Here is a 17350-nt window from a genome sequence, read left to right on the forward strand (position 1 = left end):
CCGCCCCGCCGGGTAGGGGAGAATCCCGGCCCAGGACCCAGAAGGTAGTAATCTCTGGATTACTGCTCGTGCCATGTGCTATTGAGTATAGACAGAAGAGATTAGTCCAGATGAATGCGTGTCTGAAGAGATGGTGCAGGAGGGGGGGCTTTGGATTTCTGGGGCATTGGGACCATGTTTGGGGATGGTAGGATCAGTACAAGGCGGACAGGTTGCACCTGAACCGAAATGGGACCAGTGTCCTTGCAGGGAGGTTTTCTGGTGTTGCTGGGGAGGATTTAAACTAACTTGGCAGGACGATGAGATCCTGAAAGAAGATTCAGCAGAAGGAGATATACAGTCAAAATGAGGCAGCAAATGAGTCAGGAAAGCATGGAAGTTATGGGCCAGTTAAATCACAAGGGAGTTTGGCAAGATTGGATGGTATTTATTTTAATGCAAGGAGTCTGATAAACAAGGCAAATGAGTTGAGGGCGCAAATTAAAACATGGGGTATGATGTCATTGATGTCACTGAGATTTGGTTGAGAGAGGGGTAGGATTGGCAGTTCAATATTCCAGGATATAGGATTTTCAAGTGAGACAGGGAAGAAGGTAAAAGAGGAGGGAGCATTGCTATTTTGATCAGGGAATCAATTACAGCAGTATTGAGGGACAACATCTCAGAAGGCTATTCAAATGATGCCATATGGGTAGAACGTAAAAATCAAAAAGGTTCCCGAGGACTGGAGGATAACCAGTGTGGTGCCATTAGTCAAGAAGGGAGGAAGGGATGAACTAGGAGGCTACAGACCAGTCAGTCTAACTTCAGTGGTGGGAAACTATTGGAAGCAATTCTCAGAGACAAAATTAATCTGTATTTGGAGAGGCAAGGATTAATCCAGAAAAGTCAGCATGGTTTTGTTAAGGAGGTCATGTTTGACCAACTTCATTGAATTTTTCAAAGAGGTGACCAGGTATACAGATGAGGGCAATGCATTTGGCGTAGTCTACTTGGATTTCAGCAAGGCTTTTGATAAGGCTCCACATGGGAGACTGACAGCAAAGATAAGAGCGCATGGGATCCAAGGAAATTCAGCAAATTGGATCCCGAATTGACTGAGTGGCAGGAAACAGAGGGTGATGATTGAGGGTTGTTAGCCTGACTGGAAGCCTGTGTCCAGTGGGGTCTCGTGTGGATCAGCGTTGGGGCCCTTGCTGTTTGTGGCTTATATAAATGTTTTAGACTTGAATGTAGGACGGTTGGTCAATAAATTGGGGGACGATATGAAAATTGGTGGGGTAGTGAATAGCGAATGTAGGACGGTTGATCAATAAATTGGGGGACGATATGAAAATTGGTGGGGTAGTGAATAGTGAATGTAGGACGGTTGATCAATAAATTGGGGGACGATATGAAAATTGGTGGGGTAGTGAATAGTGAATGTAGGACGGTTGATCAATAAATTCGGGGACGATATGAAAATTGGTGGGGTAGTAATTAGTGAAGACGATAGCCTTAGATTACAGAAAGAAATAGACGGGCTGGTCGGATGGACTCATCAATGGCAAATGGAATTCAATCTGGATTAGTGTGAGGTGATGCACTTGAGCAGGACCAACAAAGCAAGGGAACACATGGTGAAAGGCAGAACCCTGGGAAGCACCAATGTTCAGATAGACCTTAATGTACATGTACACCAGTCTCTTAAGGTAGCAGGGCAGGTGGACAAAGTGGTTAGGAAGGCATGTGGTAAACTTGTCTTTATGAGCTGAGGCATAGCGTTTAAGAGCAAGGAGGTTATGTTGGAACTGTATAAAATGTTGGTTAGGCCACAGCTAGAGTTTTATGTGCAGTTCTGGAATCCCCTTCTAGGAAGGATGTGACCGTACTGGAAAGGATGCCAAGGAGGTTTACCAGGATAATAATAATAATGATAATCGCTTATTGTCACAAGTAGGCTTCAGTGAAGTTACTGTGAAAAGCCCCTAGTCGCCACATTCCGGCGCCTGGTCGGGGAGGCTGGTACAGGAATTAAACCCGCGCTGCTGGCCCTGTTCTGCATTATAAGCCAGCTGTTTAGCCCACTTTGCTAAACCAGCCCCATGTTGCCTGGGCTGGAGAGATTTCTTATGAAGATAGATTGGATAGACTGGGGCTGTCTTCCTTAAAGCAGAGGAGACTGAGGGAGGACATGGTTGAGAGGTATAAAATTATGAGAGGCATAGATAGAGTAGACAGTAAGAAACGTTTCCCCTTGGTGGAGAGATCAATGACCGGGGGTATAGATTTAAGATAAGGAGCAAGAGGTTTTGAGGAGATGTGAGGAAAAACCTTTTCACCCAGAGGGTGATAGGAATCTGGAATTCACTGCCTGAAAAGGTGGTGGAGGCAGAGACTCTCATAACATGCAAGAAGTATTTAGATAGTATTGAGGCCTTTTGATGACAAGGCCTGCAAGGTTACAGGCCAGTGCTGGACAATGGGATTAAAATAATTAGGTGGCTGTTTTTTACCAGCACAGGCACGATGGGCCAAAGGGCCTTTTCTGTGCTGTAGGCCTCTTTGACTCTACGAGCAATCTTTTTCAAGTCATTGCCTGTGGCTGCCTCCCAAGGTCCCTTTCTGCATGCACAGAGTCCTGACCACTACATGGATGCTCAATGTTTAGTTAGTGTGCATGTTGGTTGGGCAATGCCTCCTCCCCCCCCCCCCCCCCCCCACAACACTGTCCTACACCACATGGGCGAGTGGCAACAGCTTCAGCCACTCAATTGCATCCTAAGCTCTCATTTGAGGCACAAGCATCGTCCTAACCTGCACTCCAAGACCTTGCATTTTGTTTGGACCATAGGGAGCACTTGTCAATGTATATTTTAACATGAATCAAGGAGTTAGGAGGGCACCCCTCGATCAGTGTTCCATGGCCAACTTTCTGCGGCGAACCTCAAGCTTGCCCAGTCACCCAATGGTTCTGCCCGACCAGAGCACTCATTGGATTCTGAACTCTGCACATGAGGGGTTAAATGTAGAGCAGCAATCATTGGCACTCTGACATTAATGCTACTTGAGTGGGCACAATTATTTGTCTAACTGATTCCAAGCATGTCAATTGAGCTCAAACTAAATAATGCCGGCTACAAAAGTGTGCCCATGTTTGACATGATTTTCCATTTCCTGGCTGTTTTCTTCACACACACACACACTCACCACCCCCACACTATTCCCTGTGCCCTGAGATTCTCATGCCTCCCTTCTCGCCTGCACTGTTCCACTTGCCCTTCAGTCCTTCCACACGGTTCACCATGCCCAGGATTCCCTTGCCTCCCTTCTCCCCTGCACCGTTGCCCATGACTTGGTATTCCCATGCCTCCTTTCTCCTTGCCACTGTTGCTCATGCCATGGCTTCACAAGACAACCACAAAGAAGCTGCTGTGGATACTTGCCAGTGACCCCCCCCCCTCCGCAGAGCTGCTTCCTTTTATTGGAATTCTCCTGAGCACTGCGCGAGGTTGAGTGCACTCTCCTCCAAGTTCCCTTCAAAGTTCAGGTCGGCACATGCACGCCTTTTAAAACCAGTTGTACATCACAACGTTCTGAAATCACTCCAACGTGAGATTTAAGTTTGACTGGGGGGGGGGAATGATTCTGGTGGGAGGCAACTACAATGAAAATGTATTATAATTATGTTCTCAACATTCAACGGTGAGAAATGTGGCCTGCCATTGATGTGGGAGGGAACAATTGCATCCTGGATTTACGCTACTGGAAATGGACCTGGGGCCTTCTCGTCGCAGATATGGAGTTTGTTTAAATTTATTCACTTGTCAAGCTTGTTGATACCAATATTATTACTAGAAAGGAGGTGGTGCCAGACTAGCTGAGAAGCACGATTCGCACGGGAGCTACTCATTTTGTCCAAAGATGTTGCTTCTTCTGGATAATAATATTTTGGGATCTATTTTATTGGTTACATACAACAAAATGATTCTCTCACTTAAATTTCAGCAAAAACTTTGCATAGCCTTTCTTCGCAATTTCATGATGGAGTAAGGGCAATTTTTTTGTGGTGAGATGGGCCAAAGGCCTTGGCACCTCGGTTAACACTGAATGGTCTCATCTTATCAGTCTGGGCTGGGTTCCCAAGGTAAATGAACAATGATTGACTGACTGTGCAGCCGGGCCTGTGACTGGTTAGTAAAACCTGAATGTTTGGGATTGTCCACCGATTTCAAAACACTCAAAGGATTAGCGGAACTGTAGGTGATAAGTTTCACAATCGAGTATAAACTGCCAAAATCTCAAAGAGTTTTTTTAATCACGCCTCTCTCCCGCAGTTTAGTGACAAAGCTAATAATTTCCCTCAGCTCCAACTTTCCACTTTACTATAAAAGTTAATAACACAAGTGGTCTGTGTCTGAGCACCCCCAGGACCACTGTGTCGCCTGTCCTTCTGGCACACTCCCTTCATATTGTTTTAATTTTTATTTAATATTTCCCTCTTGCTTTTTAAATACCTACTTTGATTTGCCTTAGTCTGAGCCTATATGCCGTTATTTGGGATGGAGCCAAGGTGTAAACCACCTTCAAGCCCAAAATAAACAGAATGCTGTGTACTTTATTTTAAAAAGCTTTTCTGTGTGTTTTATGCTATCAAAGTGGAAGATTTTAGTGCTGGGGAATGAAACATTTTGCAATCGAGAAACCTGACTTTTAAATTTGCTACGGTCACATTGTTTACGGTGAATGGGATGTGGAAACTTAATGCTTACTTGCACCCTGAGGCAACCTGTGCTCACACCCAAAACAGGCTAGCGTCTCATTACAATCTTTAAATCAGGATCCCACCGAACACTCCCAGGGGAATGTGAATTTGAGTTAACAAGTTTTAAGAATATATTTATTCTCATTGGTTACATATCACATGTGTTAGTAATTAATTAAAACTCTTAATTTGAATGGAAAGTACACAGTTATCAACATATACTCAGCATTCTTTCTGTCATGTTATTACAAAGCTCTATGACTAGACTCGGCTTCAATTCAAATCCATTCAAAGTTATTTATTTATTATTTTAATATCGTGGTCTGGACAAACAGGGGCAACTATCATGAGCTGAAATGTTTAGTTTTGCTTCCTTAATACTCCCAGGTCTGGATTGTGACAATATCAATGAGAAGGACCCAGAACAATGCGGATCATACAGACAAATCTCCCTCCTAAATGTTGACTCCAAATTGCTGGCGAAGATTTTGGCCTCGAGAATAAAGGATTGTGTTCTGGGGATGATAGGGGAGGATCAAACGGGATTAGCCAAAGGTAGGCAGTTAACGGCCAACGTTAGGAGGCTCTTGAATGTCATCATGATGCCCTCAGAGGGGAGGGATGTGGAGGTGGTGGTCGTGGACGTGGAGAAGGCCTTTGACCGGGTGGAGTGGAGTATTTGTGGGAGGTCCTGGGGCGGTTTGGGTTTGGGCAGGATTTTGCAGACTGTGTCCGGTTGCTGTACCAGGCTCCGGTGGCGAATGTGTGGACGAACCGAATGAGCTCGGAATATTTTAGACTGAGCTGGGGGACGACGCAGGGATGTCCACTTGCCCCACTGTTGTTTGGCCTTGGCTATAGAGCCATTGACGATGGTGCTGAGAGTGTCAAAGGACTGGAAGGGGCTAGTTCGGGTTGGGGTGGGGGGGGGGGGGGGCGGGGGGGGTGGAACACAGGGTCTCGTTATATGCGGACGAATCATATACTCGAGTATATTCCTGACCCATTAGGGGGAATGGGAGAGATTATGTAGATCTTAGGGGAATTTGTCCGGTTCTCAGGGTATAAATTGAATATCCAGGTGAGGGGGCAGGAGAGGAGGTAGGGGGTGTTGCCGTTTAAAGTGGTGGGAGGGAGTTTTCAATACTTGGGAATTCAGGTGGCACGGGGATGAGAGCAGCTACATAAATTAAATCTGGCCCGGTTCGTTGAGCAAATGAAGGAGGACTTTCGGAGGTGGGACATGCTCCCGTTGTCACTGGTGGGGATGGTGCTGACCGTAAAGATGACGATTCTCCCGAGATTTTTGTTTGTTTTCCAGTGTCTCCCTATCTTTATCCCAAAAGCCTTTTTAAAGCGGGTTAATGCGGTGATCTCTGCGTTTGTGTGAGTGGGTAAAACCCCGCAGCAAGTAAGGAAGATGCTGTTGGAGCAGAGCCAAGGGGGGTGGGGGAGGGTTAGCCCTGCCGAACTTTAGGAATTACTACTGGACGGCAAATATAGCCATGATCAGGAAGTGGGTAGTGGGGGAGCGGTCAGTACGGCAACAGTTGGAGGTGGCATCATGTAGGGGCACAAGTTTAGGGGCACTGGTAACGGCACTTCCGTCCTAACTGGCCCGGTACTCCACAGGCCCGGTGGTGGTGGCGGCTCTAAGAGTTTGGGGGCAGTGGTGGAAGCATATGGGAGTGGAGGAAGCATCGGTGTGGGCTCTAATTTGTGGCAATCACCGGTTTGTGCTGGGGAGGTTGGATGGGAGGTTTCGGAAGTGACAAAGAGCAGGAATTGAGAAACCGGGGGATTTGTTTGTCGATGGGAGCTTTCCTTGTTTGGAGGATTTGGAGAAGGAGTTTGAATTGCCAGGAGGGAATGGGTTTCGCTATCTACAGATGAGAGACTTTGTACGAAGGCAGGTTTCGACCTTTCCGCTTCTACTGCCACAGGGAATACAGGATAAGGTCATTTCTAAAACGGGAGAGGGGAAGGTCTCGGAAATTTATAAAGAGCTTATGGACTGGAAGGGAACCCAGATAGGGGCAGTGAAGTGTAAGTGGGAAGATGAGTTGGGTATGAGGCAGGTCTGTGGGAGGATGCTCTGAGCAGAGTCAACGCGTCCTCATCATGTGCCAGGCTCAGCCTGATACAATTCAAGGTGGTTCATAGGGCACACATGACGGTAGCCCGGATGAGCAGTTATTTTGGGGTAGAGGACAGGTGTGTGAGGTGTGCAGGAGGGCCCGCAAATCATGTCCACATATTTTGGGCATGTCCGAAGCTTAGAGGATTCTGACAGGGATTTGCCGGGGTCATGTCCAAGGTGCTAAAAACTAGGGTGGCACCGAGTCCCGAGGTGGCGATCTTTGGAGTGTCGGAAGACCCGGGAGTCCAGGAGGTGAGAGAGGCTGACGTTTTGGGCTTTGCCTCCTTGATAGCCTGGGGCCGGATCCTATTATCGTGGAGGGACTCGGAGACCCCAAAATCGGGGGTATGGGTTAGCGATATGGCTGGGTGTCTCAGGATTGAGAAAATGAAGTTCGTCCTGAGAGGGTCAGTGTTAGGGTTCGGCCGGAGGTGGCAGCCGTTTATCGACTTCTTCGGGAAAAACTAAACTGTGAGCAGATACAATAAAGAGGGGGGGTTAGAGAATGAGGTGGGTAGGGGGAGTTTTTTTATATATACTTTTAAATAGTGTTGCATTTCTATCAATGTATGTATATGATTCTCTGCTTAATATTGGGACTGGATTAACTGAGAAAAAGTCAGGATTTATTGCTAAAATTCCTGGTCATGATTCATCGATAAATCTACAGTAATAATTCATGATCTAGTCAGGATTCATTAACAGATCTACCACCTTGATTCATTCATATCTCTAGTCACAATTCATCAATAGGTCACAATTAGTCTTGCTTCATTGACTGATCTATAGTTTTGATTCATTCATAGCTCTACCATCCTGATTCATTAATAGACCTTGTCATGATTGATGAATAGATCAAGTTATGATTCACTGATGGATTTGGGTGCGGTTCAACCACCAAGTTGTGCCCGGCGCGGATCTGGGCGCACCGGTAAAATAGCAGGAAAGGCCAAAATCGAGATTTGCGTCAAGCACTGGGAATTAACCGATTACCCAGTGAGAAATCACGTGGGTGTCGTTTAGTACTCCTTTTAAAAAGGTGAACCAACGCAATGGCTACTGAGGAGAAGTGAGGAAATGAGTAGCCATTCTCATTTTCCAGCATGCAGCTCAAGGGCACTGGAACTTCTGCCCTAGTGCTCGTGGAGAAAGGGGGAGGGGGGATTTGAAGGTCCCGGGGTAGAAGCCCTAATTGATTGTCGGTCTCCTTCCTTCTCCAATTCCTTATAGATATAACAATATGACTAGTGTTTTTGGCCCCATAGAGGCTGCCCTAGCAGTGCTGGTCGTAGCCGAGGCAGATAGATGCTGGAAGAGGCAGCAGTGTTGATAGAGGCTGGAGGCAGTCCCTAGGTACAGTGAACACCCTGAAGACCTGGCTGCCCATCAGTCTGAGGAGGAACCCAGAGGGGGAAGACAGCGACAGCCAAAGGTGTACAGGCGTCGTTGGTTGTTCGAGGAGATGACGGACAGCATGTTCTGTAGGAGACTCCGTCTCAACAGAGACAGTGTGGCACCTGTGCCACGTTCTCGTGGCCCTGGCACCTCATGGAGGAGGAGGAGACCCTGCTCCTGGTGCCCGTGAAGGTCACCGCATCCCTGAACCTTCATGCAACTGGTTCATTCCAGGGCGCAAGCGGTGACATGTGCAGCATTTCCAAAGCTACAGCTCACAAGTGCATCCGTGAGATCACAGTGCTCTGTATGCACGGGCATTAGACTTTATCAACTTTGAGCTGGACCAGGTCCACCAAGGTGCCAGGCCTGCAGGATTCTCAGCAATCACCGGGATGCCCCAGGTCCAAGGGATAATTGATGGCACGCATGTCGCCTTGTGGCACCGGGGCATCAAGGAGTGCTCTTCGTATAACAACAAGTCATCAACATATAAGGACACCCTATGCTCTATCTCCCACACACACCCCCCCGCACTATCCCTTTCCATACCTCCGAACATCTTTTTTTTTAATAAACAATTTTATTGAGGTATTTTTGGCATATAAAACAATTTATTGAGGTATTTTTGGCATATAAAATAATGACATTGTATAGTACTTTACAGAAAGAAAAGCAATGAACGCATAGTGCAAACCACGACTCCATTCTCGCAAGGTTCCGCCTAAACAACCCCTTACTCTTGCCCCCCCCCCCCCCCCCCCCCCCCCGACGATTAATTCTCCGCGAAGAAGTCAATGAATGGCTGCCACCTCTGGGCCAACCCTGATAGTGAACCTCTCAGGGCGATCTTAACCTTTTCCAGACCGAGAAAGCTCGCCATGTCCGATAGCCATGCTTCGGTCTTCGGGGGCTTTGAGTCCCTCCATGCCAACAGTATTCGTCGCTGGGCTACCAGAGAAGCAAAGGCCAAGACGTCGGCCTCCTTCTCCTCCTGGACTCCCGGGTCCTCCGACACCCCAAAGATTGCCACCTCAGGACTCATCACCACCCCAGTTTTCAAAACCTGGGACATGATGTCCGCGAATCCCTGCCAGTACCCCCTGAGTTTTGGACATATACTCGTGATTAGCCGGCCCACTGGCCTGAAAAATTTACTCCTCCGGGCCACCGTCATGTGGGCCCGGTGCACAACCTTAAACTGGATCAGGCTGAGCCTGGCGCATGTTGCGGTCGTGTTCACTCTGCCCAGAGCTTCTGCCCAAATACCGTCCTCCATCTCCTCTCCCGAGCTCCTCTTCCCACTTAAGCTTCAGGTTCTCAGTCTGTGTATCCTCTGCTCCCATTGGTTCTTTGTAAATATCTGAGACTCTACCCTCACCTACCTCTCCCCTAGAAACTACCCTGTCCTGCCTCCCCTTTGGCGGGAGGCGTGGGAAGGATGGCACCAGTCTGCGTACAAAATCCCGCACCTGTAAGTATCTAAAGTCATTCCCTCCCGCCAGCCCAAGCTTCTCTTCCAACGCCCTCATGCTCGGGAAGCTCTCTTCCAGGAACAGATCACCCACCCTCACAATCCCCGCCCTCCGCCACAGTCGATACCCAGCGTCCATGTTCCCAGGGGCAAATCGGTGATTGCCGCAGATTGGGGTCCACACCGATGCTCTCACTTCCCCTATATGCCTCCTCCACTGGCCCCAGATCCGCAAAGCCGCCACCACTATAGGGCTGGTGAAGTACCGCGCCGGCGGGAGCGGCAGAGGTGCCATAACCAGGGCTGCCAAACTGGTGCCCCTGCACGAAGCAGCCTCCATCCGCTCCCAAACCGACCCCGTACCCACCATCCATTTCCTTATCATCGCTATGTTGGCCGCCCAGTAGTAGTTGCTGAGGTTCGGCAACGCCAGCCCCCTTCCTCCTCTGTTCCTTTCGAGCATTAGCTTCCTCACCCGCGGGGACTTCCCCGTCCAGACAAATCCCTGGATAATTTTATTCAGCCTCTTAAAGAAGGACCTCGGGATGAAAATGGGGAGACAATGAAATATAAACAATAATCTCAGGAGAATCGTCATCTTAACAGTCTGCACCCTCCCCACTAGTGACAGCGGGAGCGCATCCCAACTCCGAACCTCCTCCCTCACTCGTTCCACAAATCGGGACAGCTTGAACTTGTGCAACTTGCCCCAGTCCCGTATCCCCAAGTATCTCAAGCTTTCTCCTACCTCCCCCGAACATCTTAACGGAATGGCACAATCGCGAGTGCAAATAGCAGAGGGTGGTATAGGACATCCCTGCCTAGTCCCATGGTGGAGAGGAAAGTATTCTGAGCTGATGTTGTTGTGCGGACACTGGCCCTCGGCTCCTTATATAGTAGCTTTACCCAGTCCACAAATCTGGGTCCAATTCCAAACCGCTCCAGAACTGCCATCAAATACTCCCATTCTAACCCATCAAAGCTTTCTCGCCGTCCAATGCCACAACCACCTCTGTTTCCTTCCCCTCCGCCGGTACCACAACCATGTTCAATACCCTCCGAATGTTCGAAAAGAGCTGCCTCCCTCTCACAAACCCTTTCTGATCTTCGCCTATCACCTTTGGAGGGCACTCCTCCAGCCAACCTGCCAGTACCTTCGCCAATATCTTTGTGTCCACGTTTAAAAGTGATATGGGACTATATGAACCTACTTTGTCGGTTCCTTACCTTTCTTAAGTAACAGGGAAATTGATGCCTGCCCCAAAGTTTGTGGTAACACCACCTTCCCTATTGCCTCCTCAAACATCCCCACCATCAGCGGTACCAGCTTATTTTTGAATTTTTTATAATATTCCACTGGAAACCCATCCGGCCCTGCCACCTTCCCCGACTGCATCCTCCCAATTGCATCTTTTATCTCCTGCTCCACTAACGCCCCCTCTAATGTTGGCCTGTCCCCCTCCCTTAACCTCGGGTACTCCAGTCCATCTAGAAATTCCTGCTTCTCCCAGCCTCCCCCAGGTGGCTCTGACCTGTACACCCTCTCATAGAATTCCTTAAAGACCTTGTTAATCTGATCTGGAGCTACCACCAACTTCCCTGCCCTGTCCTGCGCACCTGGACAATTTCCCTTGCCGCAGCCTCCCTACGGAGCTGACCCGCCAACATTCGCCCCGCCTTCTCTCCATGCTCACAAACTGCCTCCCTTGCTCGCCTCAATTGGCGTACCGCCTTTCTGGTAGATAGTCACCCATGTCATTAAGCGGTGCGTCAGACTGACTGCTCAAAATGTGGTTCCGATCCATGGACCCCACTGGTGGTGCACTGCAGCAGGAGGTCATTTTAGCTGAGTAGACTAGACAGTTGGTTTGTGATGCAGAACAAGGCCAGCAACGTGGGTTCAATTCCTGTACGGGCTGAGGTTATTCATGAAGGCCCACCTTCTCAACCTTGCCCCTCACCTGAGATGTGGTGATCCTCAGGTTAAACCATCACCAGTCAGCTCTCCCCCTCAAAGGGGAAAGCAGCCTATGTTCATCTAGGACTTTGGTGACTTTACCTTTATCTGCACTGCAATACACCCCCGAGGGTCTCCCGCTTTGTTGTGGTCTGCTGTGCCGCCTCAACTTGGCACAGCAGCGGGGTGACATATTGGAGGAGGACGAGGAGAGACATATGGCCTCATCTGAGGAGGAGGCAGACCAGGAAGGGATGGAGAATTCGGCTGGGGAGGACCCGCTGGATGAGCCGGAGGATGGAGAACGGGCGGTGGCCCAAGCTCGGCTTGCACACAGGACAAGGGAGGCTCTCATCCTCATTTGATTCTCATAGGATGAGGCTTTGTCCACCAGCTCATACCCCCAAACCCTCCTTCCCTCCAATCCTCCCTCTCCCGATTCCCCTCCTTCCCACCCATTTCCCTCTTTCCTCCCCCCAAATTCCTCGGCCTCCCATACTCCTCCTCCACGACTTCTCTGTTCCACTCTCCAATGGTTTATGTCGCATCATCCATGGGTGATAGGTCTGTGTCGGCACTATCAGCGGGTCAATATCAAGGCAGGAGAGTGATGATAATTCAATGTGAGGCTAGCTCTGGTGTTCATCAGTTTATGCCAAAGTCTGACTTGTATGTTTCTGCTGACAGCGTGCTCGTGCCCATCCTCTGAATGGGGTCTGCACTTTGATCTTTGACCACTGTGCATGGGGGGTAGGGAGGCAGACTGAAACAGGAGGTGGGGATGAAGGCAGACCCACTGTGAATACAGAAGCTTCACATGTATCAGGTATAACATGTTTTAATTGTGAACATTTCTAAGTATAATTTTGGACGTGTTTGGCGGGGTCTTTCTCAACAGCCACGTTGGTGAGATCGGGGCCCGTATTTAACAACACTTATTCCCGGAAATTAGCCCCTATGAGTTTATCGCCATTACTGGCTGCCTCGCCTTCTGATTCGTCAGATTTATGCCACAGCATCACAGAGATGGATGATATCACGTACTATGTCTTGTCATTTTGTCTGTTATTCATTTTAACTTTTTTAATTTAACCTATAGAATTTTTTCCTTCATTTCCTCTTATCAGGCTCGAGAGCAGTAAATTGAAATTGACTCAGCGGTTTTGCCACAAGGAAAGGTTCAACCAGCATGAGTGTGCAGTGAATGAGCAGCCCCTCCCCCGCCCCCGCCCACGATCTCTCAGTTTGGACTGGTAAGTGTGATCTATTGGGAGGCTCCCTCTCATGCTGAAACATTCACTTCTCCTATAACACTACTATGGTCACTGCCAGTTTCAATTTTCCTCTTGTATTCCTTTAAACTCTAAATATTCAATATCCCAATGAACCTCCTCACTTCTTGCAACTCCGATGGTCTCAAGACTTACTAGACCATTTCCTGCTCTAACTCACTTTTTCTTAGATCTCAAATCTGTGAAACTCCTCACTTAGAGTCTCTCATTGCTCACACAATTTATATGGTTTCAAAACCCAAGCATGGGAACACTTATTCTCTATTAACCTAATTTTCTTCTCTTTCTTTTGGACCATATCACAAGTTACCTTTTGGCTCTTCTTCTTGATTTAAAAAAAAAATTGAAAGTAAGGACTTCATTTCCAACATGGCATTTTCCATAATCTTGAGACTCCTGTCATTATTGTGTTTGGTTGTTAACGGAATACATGTGTTAATGATGCAAGGAACGGTATTTTACGAAGAATGTTTCATTTTATAGCTGACATGAAGCTGTCGTGGAAGAAGATGGACTACTGATAGTTACAGTTATTTATAAACAATGCAGCTAACTGGTATAAAATAAGACAAAGTGAAGAATAATGGTTATTTGTGAAAAAGCAGCATATTTTCAAACACTAATATGAATGCTCTGTTAGTTATAGTACCAGAAACATTAATCACATGCTTTGTGGAATGAATAGCTCCCATCATCAGTGAGAACATTATTTTGAATTGTGTCCGCATATGGTGTAAAATGAAACGATGTGGTGGAAAATGTAACAATGTTAGACTCTCTCCTTCAGAATTTTCTCCAACAGTTTCCCTACCACTGATGTGAGGCTCACTAGTCTGTAGTTCCCTGGCTAATCTCTACAACCCTTCTTAAATACTGGAATCACATTAGATGTTCTCCAGTCCTCTGGCATCTCCCCCGTAGTTAGACAGGAATTAAAAATTTGGGTCAGTGGACTTGCAATCTCCTCCCTTGCCTCCCACCGCAGCCTGGGAGATCATTGGATCTGGAGATTTGCCCACTTTTAAGCCTGCTAACACCTCCAATACCTTGTCACTCCTTATGTCAATTTGCTTAAGAACCTCACAGTCTCTCTTCCTGAGTATCATACCTACATCCTCATTCTCTTGGGTGAAGACAGGTGTGAAGTATTTGATCAATAGCGTATCAATATCCTCTGGCTCCACCCACAAATTGCTCCCTTGATCCCTAATGGACGCTATTCTTTCCCTGGTGATCATCTTCCCTTTGATACACTTATAGAATATCTTGGGACATTTCCTACTTTTTAACCAGGCAGAGCTTAATCATATCCCATCTTTGCTCTCCTAATTGCTTTCTTAAACTCCATCCTGCACTTTCTGTAGTCCACTAATGCCTCCACTGATTTTCTCACCTTGTACCTGCTAAAAGCTTCTCTTCTCATCGTATCCCGAATATATCCAGTCATCCATGGCCCTCTGGGCTTGTTATTCCTTCCTGTCACTTGGAGAGAACATGTTGGGCCCGTACCCTCCCAATTTCCTTTTTGAACACCTCCCCCCCCCCCCGCACTGATCTTCTATAGATCTCCTCACCAGTAACTCTTCCCAGTCTACTTTGGCCAGATCCTGCCTTGTTTTACTAAAATCAGCTCTCCTGCACTCAAAAACCTTTTTTTGCAACTTGTCTATTTATTTGTCTATATTAAGCTTAAATTGTACCATGTTATGGTCGCTAATACTAGAATGCTGTCCCAGAACCATGTCAACCACCTGTTTGGCTTCGTTCCCCAGAATTCGGCCCAGCACTGTTCTATCCTTTGTTCGATCCTCTACATATTGACCTAAAACGTTCTCCTGCATATATTTTAAGAACTCCACTCCATCTAAGCCCTTAACACTATGATTATCCCAATTAATGTTGGGAAAGTTGAAATTCTAGAATCCATAGAATCCCTGCAGAGCAGGAGAAGGCTATTCAGCCCATCGAGTCTGCACCTACCCTCTGAAAGAGCATCCTACCTAGACCCAACCCCCCACCCTATCCCTGTAACCCCACCTAGGGGAAATTTAGCATAGCCAATCCATCTAACCTGCGTATCTTTGGATTGTGGGAGGAAACTAGAGCACCTGGAGGAAACCCACGCAGACACGGGAAGAATGTGCAAACTCCACACAGACAGTCACCCGAGGTCAGAATTGTACCCATGCTTCTGGCGCTGTGAGGCAGCAGTGCTTGCCACTGTACCGCCCATTCAACACCTACGATAATTACCCCATTGTTGTTATTTTTACAAATAGGTTATTTTTACAAATACGGTATTAGGTTATTCATGAAGGCGCACCTCCTCAACCAGGCTGGTTTAGCACAGTGGTCTAAACAGCTGGCTTGTAATGCAGAACAAGACCAGCAGCGCGGGTTCAATTCCCGTACCGGCCTCTTCAAATAGGTGCTGGAATGTGACGACTAGGAGCTTTTTGCACAGTAACTTCATTGAAGCCTACTTGTGACAATAAGCGATTATTATTAGGGGCTGGTTTAGCACAGTGGGCTAAATAGCTGGCTTGTAATGCAGAACAAGGCAACAGCGCAGGTTCAATTCCCGTACCGACCTCCCCAAACTCGGGGCTTTTCACAGAAACTTCATTGAAGCCTACTTGTCACAATAAGCAATTATTATTATTATTATTGCTCCTCATCTGAGGTGTGGTGGTCTTCAGGTTAAATCACCACCAATCAGCTGTCCCCTCAAAGGGGAAAGCAGCCTATGGTCATCTGGGACTATGGCTACTTTAAATTTTTACACTTACTTTATTTTTACACAAATCCACGAATTGCGCACAATTTGCTCCTCAATTTTCCACCGGGGGTCTATAATAAACACCTAGCAATGTGGCTGGCCCTTTTTTATTCCTAAGATCTACCCATAAAAATTCATTTGATGCCCCCTCCAAGATATCATCCCTCCTTACTGCAGTAACTCTTACTGCAATGGCAACTCTTCTTTAACCCCCTCCTCTGTCCCGCCTGAAGATTCTATTTTCACATCTTTGGGTTGTGGAGGCAAAACCCACGCAAACATGGGGAGAATGTACAAACTCCACATGGACAGTGACCCAGAACTGGGATCGAACCTGGGACCTTGACACTGTGAGGCAGCAGTGCATACCAGTGTGACACCGTGCTGCCCTATGACATGAAAGCATTAATGTATTATATTGTGTCCCTATTCTGCTAACAGTCTGTGTCCTCTCCCCCTGCTGAGTTAATTTAAACTCTTTCCAACAGCACCAGCAAACCCGCCGGCAAGGATGTTTGTCCCGCTCTGGTTGAGATGTTGATCGTTCCACTTGCACAGGTCCACCTTCGCCAGAAATGGTTCCAATGATTTAGGAATCTAAAGCCCTCCCTCCTGCACCAACTCTTAAGCCATGGTATTCTCCTATTTCTGTACTCGCTGGCACGTGGCACTGGGAGTAATCCAGAGATTACACCCCAAGAGATCCTGCTTTTTAGTCGACTGCCTAGCTCCCTGAATTCTAAATGCAAGCCCTCATCCCTCTTTCTGCCTCTGTCATTGGTATGAACATGTACCATGACCTCTGCCGTATCATTTTAAGGTATACAAGTCCAGTTTGGACCAGCATCTGTCATTTCTCAAGTTTTACTCGCTTTTCATTCCGGATTTCCCTGCAGTGCCACTCAGCGCTATCCTGTGCCTCTACGGCAACTAGTTCTGACCAGTTTTCGGCTGTGGTCTTGTACTCATTCATTTGAGACATATTTGTTCCGTAGGACGAGGAGGCTGACACATTTGTGAAGTTGGCATTGCAAGAAGGCCAAACTATTAATTCACTCTTTGTATACAGGTGTGAAAACAGCCCAATAAACTGATAAGAGAACAAATAAAGTATCATTATTAGAGCCTTCCGACCACAGGCACAGCAACAATGATAAGCATTAAAGAAATGGCATGGGTGTTTATGGTGGAAAATGGTTACAGATGTATCTCAGAGGCAAGCCCCAGGACCTGTATTTAGAATTCGGCTGCTATTTTCTTTTTTATGAAGTCAGTAAAATTTCACAGCTGCGTGGCAGCCCACAAATGAATTGCACATGCAACAGGCACTGTTAATTGAACACTTTAAATAACAGATTACAAAATTTCAGCCAAAGAATAAATAAAAGTGAACTTCAAACATTATTTCACAGCAGTCAGTTTTTACCCTGTAATAATATTTCAGTAACACAGTTGGGTCAACAAAAGGAGCTGTTAAGTGGCTTCCCAAGAAAGGTACAGGTTCTGTCCTGTCTGAATCTCTTGTTTTTTTTCTCTCCCTGTCATCATTTTTCATCATACTCTCCTCTT

General features: G+C 47.2%; 1 protein-coding gene across 3 annotated transcripts in view; it reads left to right on the forward strand.

Moving 5' to 3' along the window:
* Nucleotides 1–17350, forward strand: part of LOC119978398 (ankyrin repeat and fibronectin type-III domain-containing protein 1-like) — a 1132713-nt gene that overhangs the window by 894748 nt on the left and 220615 nt on the right. For 2 of the 3 annotated variants that reach the window (XM_038820019.1, XM_038820020.1), the window contains one exon: nt 12838–12963. The exons of the other annotated variant lie outside the window; for it this stretch is intronic. In XM_038820019.1, coding sequence (XP_038675947.1) covers nt 12838–12963 — 126 coding nt within the window. The remainder of the gene's footprint in view (nt 1–12837; nt 12964–17350) is intronic. 3 annotated transcript variants of the gene reach the window in all.

Source organism: Scyliorhinus canicula, chromosome 15 (genome assembly GCF_902713615.1).
Source record: "Scyliorhinus canicula chromosome 15, sScyCan1.1, whole genome shotgun sequence".
NCBI classification, from domain to species: Eukaryota; Metazoa; Chordata; class Chondrichthyes; order Carcharhiniformes; family Scyliorhinidae; genus Scyliorhinus; species Scyliorhinus canicula.